Source organism: Sinocyclocheilus grahami, unplaced genomic scaffold (assembly GCF_001515645.1).
Source record: "Sinocyclocheilus grahami isolate Dianchi unplaced genomic scaffold, SAMN03320097.WGS_v1.1 scaffold1454.1, whole genome shotgun sequence".
Classification (NCBI taxonomy): Eukaryota; Metazoa; Chordata; class Actinopteri; order Cypriniformes; family Cyprinidae; genus Sinocyclocheilus; species Sinocyclocheilus grahami.
This window is the reverse complement of record NW_015506633.1, coordinates 152,542-163,253: the sequence shown is the minus strand read 5'-3', so window position 1 is coordinate 163,253 and position 10,712 is coordinate 152,542. Positions and strand designations below refer to the sequence as shown.

General features: G+C 40.2%; 1 protein-coding gene across 1 annotated transcript in view; it reads left to right on the top strand.

Moving 5' to 3' along the window:
* The first annotated feature begins 497 nt into the window (after window positions 1–497).
* LOC107570413 (box C/D snoRNA protein 1-like) overlaps window positions 498–10,712 on the top strand; it is a 45,244-nt gene continuing 35,029 nt past the window's right edge. Inside the window, exons 1-5 of the mRNA XM_016256643.1 lie at window positions 498–719; window positions 1,096–1,161; window positions 4,325–4,431; window positions 4,502–4,590; window positions 4,676–4,779. Of these exons, the coding sequence (XP_016112129.1) occupies window positions 643–719; window positions 1,096–1,161; window positions 4,325–4,431; window positions 4,502–4,590; window positions 4,676–4,779 (443 nt within the window). The 5' untranslated portion in view covers window positions 498–642. The remainder of the gene's footprint in view (window positions 720–1,095; window positions 1,162–4,324; window positions 4,432–4,501; window positions 4,591–4,675; window positions 4,780–10,712) is intronic.

The following is a 10,712-nucleotide window of genomic DNA, read 5'->3' as shown; positions in this document are numbered from 1 at the left end:
AGATAGATAGATAGATAGATGCATCTCTATATTCATCCTTTGTCTTCTTAAGGTGTAAAATTATTGCAATTTTTGTTAAAGGGTTAGTTCACCCAAAAATTCTGTCAATAATTATTCACCCTCATGTCGTTTCAAACCCATAAATCATTCGTTCATCTTCGGAACACAAATTAGGATATTTTTGATGGAATCTGAGAGCTGTCTGACCCTGCATAGACAGCAACGCAACTGAAATGTTCCCATGTTCAGAAACGTAGTAAGGAGATCTGTAAAATAATCCATGTGACTTTCAATTATACAAAGCTACGAGAATACTTTTTGTGCGCAAAAGAAAAGAAAAAAAACGACTTTATTCAACAATTCATCTCCTCCGCATCACCCTGGTGCCATTTTGGAGAATATCCGCTGGACGTTCAGTTTATCAATATATACTGTAATACATATTTGAGAAATATTTCCTACTACATTCTACACCCTTGATTCGGTCGTAATTTTCAACACTGCTGTTCGATTGTCGTAAACTGTCGTAAAGAGAGCGCAGAATACGGCAGACGCGTGTGGAGCGCAGCACGTGGTCGGTGTTTTGGTCAGAGAGAAGCGAATGAATCCATGTAAGAGCTGTCCTGTGCTGGTGAGGTGAATATGTTACCTGTCATGGACAACAGCGGTAAAGCAGGTGATGATCGGAGAGGAGTTAAGCGCAAGATGGCTTTGTCCAGGTCAGTTACTGTAGTCTAAGCATGTAAATATGGCAAAATCGCAGTGATTGTGTGTGTCTGTTTACACCTGTGTAGTGTTTCTGCTAGTCTTGTCGTATATATTCGCTTGTGTAACGTTAAACTCAGCTAAAACCTCTGTTTGCAGTTAGAAACAATATCAGAAACGTATAATTCAGTACCATAGTATATTTAACGTACCGTGGTATTTACCAGTCCATCGCTGCACTGCGGTGTAAAAAACAGAATACTGCGCAAATTATATTGTTAATATTTTACGCATATTGTTGTATTCTGTGTATATCAGCATTGTATCGACTTTTAGTCACTTTTTCTATTTATAATGCTAATTTGCGTATCCTTGCATATGACTTTTCAGCTGTGATGTTTGTGAGACTAAAGAGGCGAAATACAGATGCCCGAGCTGCAGGAAACACACTTGCAGGTAACACACACACACACACACACACACACACACACTCACTCTCACACACACACACACACACACACCCCCACACACACACACCCCCACTCACACACACACACACACACTCTCACACAAACACACACTCACACAAACACATATTCACACACACTCACACACACACACACACATATTCACACACACACTCTCTCACACACACACACACACACACACCACTCACACACATTCACTCACTCACACACACACACACTCACTCACACACTCACTCACTCACTCCGCTCACACACACTCACTCACTCACTCCGCTCACACACACTCACTCACTCACTCCGCTCACACACACTCACTCACTCACTCCGCTCACACACACTCACTCACTCACTCCGCTCACACACACTCACTCACTCACTCCGCTCACACACACTCACTCACTCACTCCGCTCACACACACTCACTCACTCACTCCGCTCACACACACTCACTCACTCACTCCGCTCACACACACTCACTCACTCACTCCGCTCACACACACTCACTCACTCACTCCGCTCACACACACTCACTCACTCACTCCGCTCACACACACTCACTCACTCACTCCGCTCACACACACTCACTCACTCACTCCGCTCACACACACTCACTCACTCACTCCGCTCACACACACTCACTCACTCACTCCGCTCACACACACTCACTCACTCACTCCGCTCACACACACTCACTCACTCACTCCGCTCACACACACTCACTCACTCACTCCGCTCACACACACTCACTCACTCACTCCGCTCACACACACTCACTCACTCACTCCGCTCACACACACTCACTCACTCACTCCGCTCACACACACTCACTCACTCACTCCGCTCACACACACTCACTCACTCACTCCGCTCACACACACTCACTCACTCACTCCGCTCACACACACTCACTCACTCACTCCGCTCACACACACTCACTCACTCACTCCGCTCACACACACTCACTCACTCACTCCGCTCACACACACTCACTCACTCACTCCGCTCACACACACTCACTCACTCACTCCGCTCACACACACTCACTCACTCACTCCGCTCACACACACTCACTCACTCACTCCGCTCACACACACTCACTCACTCACTCCGCTCACACACACTCACTCACTCACTCCGCTCACACACACTCACTCACTCACTCCGCTCACACACACTCACTCACTCACTCCGCTCACACACACTCACTCACTCACTCCGCTCACACACACTCACTCACTCACTCCGCTCACACACACTCACTCACTCACTCCGCTCACACACACTCACTCACTCACTCCGCTCACACACACTCACTCACTCACTCCGCTCACACACACTCACTCACTCACTCCGCTCACACACACTCACTCACTCACTCCGCTCACACACACTCACTCACTCACTCCGCTCACACACACTCACTCACTCACTCCGCTCACACACACTCACTCACTCACTCCGCTCACACACACTCACTCACTCACACACAGACACTCACTCACTCACTCACACACAGACACTCACTCACTCCACTCACACACAGACACACACACTCACACTCACTCACTCACACATACACGCACTCACACTCACTCACTCACTCACACACAGACACATACACTCACACACACACTCACACTCACTCACTCACACATACACGCACTCACACTCACTCACTCACTCACACATACACGCACTCACTCACACACACTCACTCACGCACTCACACTCACTCACTCACGCACTCACACACACTCACTGACACACACGCACTCACACACACACACACACACACACACACACTCTCACACACGCACTCACACACACTCTCGCACACACTCACACACACACACTCATTTTATCAAAGTGATAAAATGTTTTGTTGCAAAAATGAGTACATCCTCCTGAAAGTTACTAAATAAAACAAAACAAAATAAATTCTGGTAAAAGATTAAGGCAAGTATTGATCAACAGGTAAGTATGTTGAACCAAAACTATTAAAGGTAAGTAAATTCTTGATAATTAAGCGTTATAGCCCACTGAATCATACTCAGGATTTATACAGACAACAATGAAACCACTTGAGAGAGAACTGCCAGGTGACTTATTTCTTAGCATAAAAGAGGACAATGGCACAAGAGGAATACCAAATTATTGTTTTAAGTGTGAAAATATAGCAGAAGTACCACAGAAATTCAAACACAATGGAATTGTGAAAAGGCCCCTGAAATAATCAGGTCTTCACTTTAAGCTTTGTATTTCACACAGTCTTAACACTCTTGAGCAGCTGTGGGGGATTCTGTAGAGACGAGCTGAGCAACACTCCTCATTAAAGACCAGAGCATTCAAGGAGGTCGTCCTCCAGGAGTTAAACAGCACAGATGTGAACATTTCTCATGAACTTGTACACTCAGCGCCAAGAAGAGTCAGAGCAGTGTACTTTAAGTGCTGGAGAACATAAGTACTAGAATATTATACATTTTCTGAATTAAATCTAGGGTGTACTCATTTCTGCAATCCTTCATTTAAACAAAAATTAGCTACGTTTCTTATTTTACAGATATTAATGGCATATCTGTTTTTATTAAGAATATGTTTAATACATTTAAATTTTGCCATCTTTCTATGAATTATATTAGTGATCCTTAAGAAAATACATATTTTATATTTAATCAGAGAGGGGTGTACTCATTTATGCTGTGCACTACAATACTGTTCAAAGATTTATCAGTATGATGTTTAATATAAAAATATTTATTTAATATCATGACTAGATATTATGATATCTAGTTCTATTTCAATAGATATTTTAATAAATATTATATGTTTTATAATATAATTTATTATTATAAATATAATATTATTACTAATATAATGACAAAAACATATTTTTCACGTCTTATTTTTATTATCGGTGTGTTGTTGTTGTCTCTGTGTACTGGAATCTTGTGACATCTTGTATGTGCAAACATACTTGGCCATAAAGCTCTTTCTGACTTCTGTATCACTGTAATCAGAGTTAGTACTGTGATCAAATCTCGGAGTTATAATAAGTTTTGACAATTAACAACATCACAATGTTCTTCAAGCGTGTATTCTGTTTTGTTTGTTTATCGTTTGGTCTGCTGTAGTTTGGCCTGCGTCCAGCAGCACAAGATGGTGTCGGGATGCTGTGGTGTTCGGGACAAGACGGCGTTTGTCCCTCTCGCGGAGTTTAACGAAATCAACCTGCTCAACGGTGAGTATCTGCAGCGCTCTGTACAGGAGCAGGTGAATGAGTGTGATCGCTGAGGTGTGCTGTGGTGTAGATTACAGGGTCCTGGAGGACACGGCTCGACTGACACAGCAGTCCAACAGAGACAGGGTCCTGCTCCGCAGCCACCGGCACCCGAAGGAGGTGAGAGCTGTGGATATCTACTCAATGTGTGGCACCTCAGGGGAAAACAGTAGGGGTTAAACCTCTCTCTTTCTGGCTATTTAAGGGCATGTGGATGATCAGAAAAGCCAGAGCTGTCAAAGTCACCCTGAGGTTTCTGCCCAAAGTGTTCAGCAAACATCGGGAGAACCGCACCGTCTTCAGAAGAGCGTAAGTCTATGGGTTTATGAATATTTGTCTTTCGGTTTCATCGATTCGACAGGAAAGAGTCCCGATATCTGCACCACATTAAACTGGGGTCGAATTCAAGAAAATCGTACATTTTTATTTTTTTTTTCAAGATAAATTCATAAAAATAGTGCAATTCTTGACCAATTCTTAAGTTCTCAAATATTCTCTTTTAACTCTTTCCCCGCCAGCGTTTTTGATCATTTTCACTAAAATTTCATGGCCCCCTGAATATTTCGTTCTAGCTTCAAGCATTCTTTTTTTCTCAACACTTAAATGAAGGTGAGTTATATTAAAAAAAAAGCAACACTTTGATCAAAAACGCTGAGAAAAGACTAAATCTGGATCATATTCAGTTCGATGATCAAAGCTAAATTCATAAAGTGCAATTCTTAAGTTCTCAAACATTCTCTTTTAACTCTTTCCCCGCCAGCGTTTTTGATCATTTTCACTAAAATTTCATGGCCCCCTGAATATTTCGTTTTATGGAAATATCTGAACATGCGACAGAGCATGTCGCATGTTTCGTTCTAGCTTCAAGCATTCTTTTTTTCTCAACACTTAAATGAAGGTGAGTTATATTAAAAAAAAAGCAACACTTTGATCAAAAACGCTGAGAAAAGACTAAATCTGGATCATATTCAGTTCGATGATCAAAGCAAAGCCTTTAGCACTTCCAGGGTCACTGTTTCACTCAGTAACATTAGGCAGTTTTCATTTATATGCGGTTTATTGTTGATGATCGCATTATTTTTCATATGCATCTACTTGCATATGAGATCGCTCAGTTCTGCGTCTTCCTTGCCTGTGTTTTTGATCAAGTGATTCTGGACTCATTCAGGAGTGAAAACATGGAAACACACAAGGAAAGCGTTAAGAACATCTTTTTTTTTTCTTAAGTAGATAAGAAAAATTTTAATATAATTTTAATAATAATAATATCAATAATACAAATAATATTTTAATATTAATTAACATTGATTTAATATATACCTATATATAATTATCTACTATTTAATATCTGATTATTAAAGTTCAGTGTGTATGTCGTATTTTTTCTTTATTGTTGATGATCGCATTATTTTTCATATGCATCTACTTGCATATGAGATCGCTCAGTTCTGCGTCTTCCTTGCCTGTGTTTTTGATCAAGTGATTCTGGACTCATTCAGGAGTGAAAACATGGAAACACACAAGGAAAGCGTTAAGAACATCTTTTTTTTTTTCTTAAGTAGATAAGAAAAATGTTAATATAATTTTAATAATAATAATATCACTAATACAAATAATATTTTAATATTAATTAACATTGATTTAATATATACCTATATATAATTATCTACTATTTAATATCTGATTATTAAAGTTCAGTGTGTATGTCGTATTTTTTCTCTTAAGAACATATTTTTCTTAAGAAAATTACAATAATTTAAAATGAAAATTGTATAATAATATTAATTTGGTTTAAAAATAATGTAATATCTATTTAATGTCTATATATTATTTTTTTATATTATAAAATGTAATATTAATGTAACAACATCAAATTAATACTATAACTATTATTTAATATCTAAAGTTCAGTGTGTGCGTCATCATGTAGCATTTTAAATATATATATATATAGGTATATAGGTATGCAATATTTAATAATATTAATTAAGAAGAAAATGACTTTGTTGATATCTGATTGTATGGATATTTTTAAGAATTTTTTTTTTAGGAAAAAATATTTTAAGTTCGAAAATGAGAGTACTTTTGTTTTATTTTTATTTTATTTATTTATATTTTATATTTTTATTCAAGAATAAAGAATTGTATTCTTTGTGTGAGTATTTCGTGAATCCGGCACCGGTGCATTTATGCTAAAAACATGCTGTTTTCATCCCAGTTGTCTGTAGTTCTGCATTGAGCCACATGGTGGCGCTCTTGGTAAGTGCAGTCAGTACAGTGATGTTGAGGGTTTGTGCTTTGGTCCGCTGCTCAATGGGATGCTGTTATTTAATTTGTGTTTTCAGTGTGACGGCAGAGAGCTGGCAGAACAGTCTGTCAGACTGCGGGATCCTGGACCGTTCATAATTGCTCTCTGTTCTCGTTTAATAAGCGTAATTAATGTCATGGAAGAGGAGAAGGTGGTTAACAGAACATGCCTCCCTTCGTGACATCACCGCATTCCATATATGGAGGCCGAGTGGGTGCTGGTGATTGGCTGGCGGAGTTGCTGGGGTGCTTGTGATTGGCTGTAGCGAGCGAGGGTGGTTGGCTGATTGCTTGTGATTGGTCGAGTGAGTTCCAGGAGCGCAGTGATTGGCTGAAATAGTTGCCAGGCTGCTTGTGAGTGGCTGTAGTCAACATATGAACTAATTAAGAATGTCAAAAGTATCAGAATGTTGATAAAACATTGGTAAATTAGAAGTGTTCTGTTGATTTTATCAGTATTGTCAATGTGAGCTGTATTTATTGGCATTATATTTAGCAATATTTATAAGCTGTGTGGATACTGATGGTGATTCCTTGAGTTTGAAGCATTAAAATGGAATTTGACCATGAACCGCTGCTGCACGATATTTGGTTTAGTTTAATTATTTGTTGTTTGCTTGCTTTATTACTGCTCTTGATCAGTTAAATGATTAACAACAATTAATCAGTGATTAATGAATCATTAACAACCCTAGTACAAACTGCCTGTATTATAATCATTAGTAACTTTTAGCCTTTCAGAGAATAATCAGAGAAACGTTAATCCGGCTGGAAAAACCTTCTGTTTCCACATGTCAGGGTCATGATGTACGAATCATGCAGAAATTATGAATCACTATATCGTTGACTTCATATTTCTGATGCCGTGTCCCATTTTTATAATTATTTAATGTAGCTGTTTTGGGAGAAGTGACGAGCTTTCAGACTTTTTTTGATCTGGCAATCTGATTGGCTGTCAGCTTCCTGGAGCGAAGTACCATTTTTTTTAATTGATCCATTTGGAAACGAAGTCGTTGTACTGGGTTAATAAAGCAAGAACTATTGAGCAAGAACTAAGAACAATGTTTGGCATTTAAACGGCATCAAGTGTTTTATTTGAGGCAGTTATTTCTCTGAGCTTTTGGGTTTTCTGTACTTTGCGTCTTTATTTAAAGTCCAAACGTAACGGATAGAAGCGACAGAGCTGTTCTTCCATACTGTCACGTCATTTTATCAACAAATACAAAAGCGTGGGGTCTTGCTTCCATCCATCGGTTGCTAATTGGATGGATGCAGATCTGAATCCGAGCTTGCAGTTGATTTTACGAAAGGTTTAGGCAAACAAAATGATTGGAGAAGTCCGGGATGTCATCATTTCACTGAAAGATAAAGTTATGATATTCATGAAGTCGTAATATTTTAATAAAAAGTTACAAGGTCAAATTTGTAAAAAAAAAGATATATAGGCCTATATATGCATGGATAAATCTTTCAAAATAAGAGCAATAAAGTGGATTTAGAATATAGATAGGGATAATTTAGCATTTTGTCAACTTAAACACTGCACACCACAAACTGTGATTGGTTGCTTTACATGTTAATCAGATGTTCTCTTCTTTGTAGGCTTTTGTGACCAAAATAAGCAGCAGTGTGCACCAGAACTGTTTTAATTGAGTGAAAACGTATGTCGAGCCCTATAGCAGATGTACAATATGTGATGATCTGTATTTCGGCGAATTAAATGAAATTAAACTGAATCTCCTTAATGCACTGGTACGACCGACAGAAGCAGGACAAATGCGGGAGAGAAATCAGTTTCAAGAATGTAGCAAGTACACAATATCAGAAGCAGATGTTGAGTAGCTGCACATGGTTAGCGACGGGCCAGATACTCGCGGCTCGCCAGGGTCCATCAGCGACAGATGTGCCGAGCGGTGGGCGTGACGCAGACGATAAAGCCAAGAATGTCTCTCTTGCGTTTCATGAAAATGAATGTTCAGATTCCACGACACACATTGGACGCATATGGCGCGAACTTGACCGATCGCCATGCGGTGCTTTTCTTGCGTTTGGGTCAAAGTTCACCGCTTCAGTTGTGTTCCAAGTCGCTTCTTGTTGGAGTGCTGTTTACTGCTGGAGCATGTGTTCTAGATGAAGTTTTACTGCCCCCGAATGAGTCTAAATCACTGGAAAGCTGTTGCATGTGCTTCCTTTGGAGGATCGCTGTCAGCTCCTTAACAAGCCACTTAGCAGAAATTCGCAAATTCTTTTGGAAATGATGAACGGCGTTCGTTTTGGCATCTCGTGCACGCGGGTGGAACACGGTGTCCCGTCGCGAGACGACGCCCATGTGCTTGCTGGCGTGTTGGGTTTACAGTGGGGACACCCAGGATTTTTTGGCGTTGTTGGCAAATTTTCCCATCCTTGGCCGCCGCTGTGTTTTGCCGTCGCCGTGTACGGTTGTAGCATCTGGCTTTCCTCTTTCACGCTGTTGTGGCTTTTAGACGCTATGCAGACTTTACCGCGCAACATCTGTCAAGAGGAGGCCAGCGCGGTGTTTGAACGCGTACGTGCCGTTACCTTTGGGACATCATGTAGAATGACAAATTCATTCCTGAATAGGACGCGTTGTTCGGTGACTGAGCGCCAGGACTCGCTTGTAGTCATGTTGACTTCTGCAGGTGTCATCATGCTGCTGTTGGAATGAGTCCTTGCGGGTTTTCGGGCCTTTTCAGATTCAGCTGTTATAGCCTTTTAATAAGTACACTACCTTTTTTTTTTTTTGAAGATATTGTGATTGCCATTTGCCTGTGCAAAACTCCCCAGCTCGATTCTAAAGTGCTTTGGTTGGTTGCCAGGGTGTTGCTATGCAGCTGCTGAGTTGTTCTGAGTGGCTGTTAGTGTGTTCTGCACGGTTGTTAGGGAGTTGCTTGGGTGTTGTTGATGGATGCTTTGATATTCTTACTAGGATTTCTAAGCAGTTGTTAGGGTGATATGGTTGGTTTCCAGGGTGTTACTAGTATGCCGTTGCAAAGGTGTTCTGATTGACTGGTAATGTGTTGCTATGTGGTTGCTAGGGTTTTCCGTGTTGCTGTGCAGTTGCTAGGGTGTTGTGGTTGGTTGCCAGCGTGTTGCTGTGTGTTTGCTGGGTGGTTGCTAAGCAGTTGCTAGGGTTTTATGGGTGGTTGCTAGGGCATTACTATGCAGTTGGCTGAAGTGTTCTGACTGGTTGTTAGTGTGTTGCTATGTAGTTGCTAGGTTGTTTTGGGTAATTGCTAGAATGTTACTAAGCAGTTGCTAGGGTGTAATGGGGGTTGCCTGGATGTTACCTTGCAATAGCTAAGGTGTTCTGATATTGTGTTGCTATATGGTTGCTAGGGTGTTCTTAGTGGTTGCTTGGGTGTTACTAAGCAGTTGCTAAGGTTGTTCTGATTGATTGTTAACATGTTGCTAGGGTGTTCTGGGTGGGTGGGCACTTAAGTACATTTTTCTAGGTTTTCATTCAATGTATAACTTTTTTTTTAAAGCACATTTCTGAAGATTTAACTGAAAAGAATACAAAACGTTTAACAGCTGTGGGTTCAACACTTTTAGTCTCTTTCTTGGGTTAATTATGTCAGCTTCTCAGGAGTCTTTGTGCCCAAACAATCAAAACTTGTCATAAAGTGCATAAACTCATGTCAGTTTTCTTCTATATCTATGACTTGTTTATGCAAACGTCAAGCTTTTCCATTCAGGTTTTAGTTGTAGTGATGCTTGACTTGGCAAATATTTCTAATGAGCAACCTGTGCTGTTTTAATGCATTTCATAAGACAATGATTTTTACCACACAAATTTACAGGAAGGACTGGTTTGTCAAAATTGTTTAGAGTCAGCTCTTTATTTTAATTGTCTGTTTTCGTTGTTTTTGTTATTCGATTGTCCCTTTCCTCAGGTGTCCTGATAACCGGCAGCT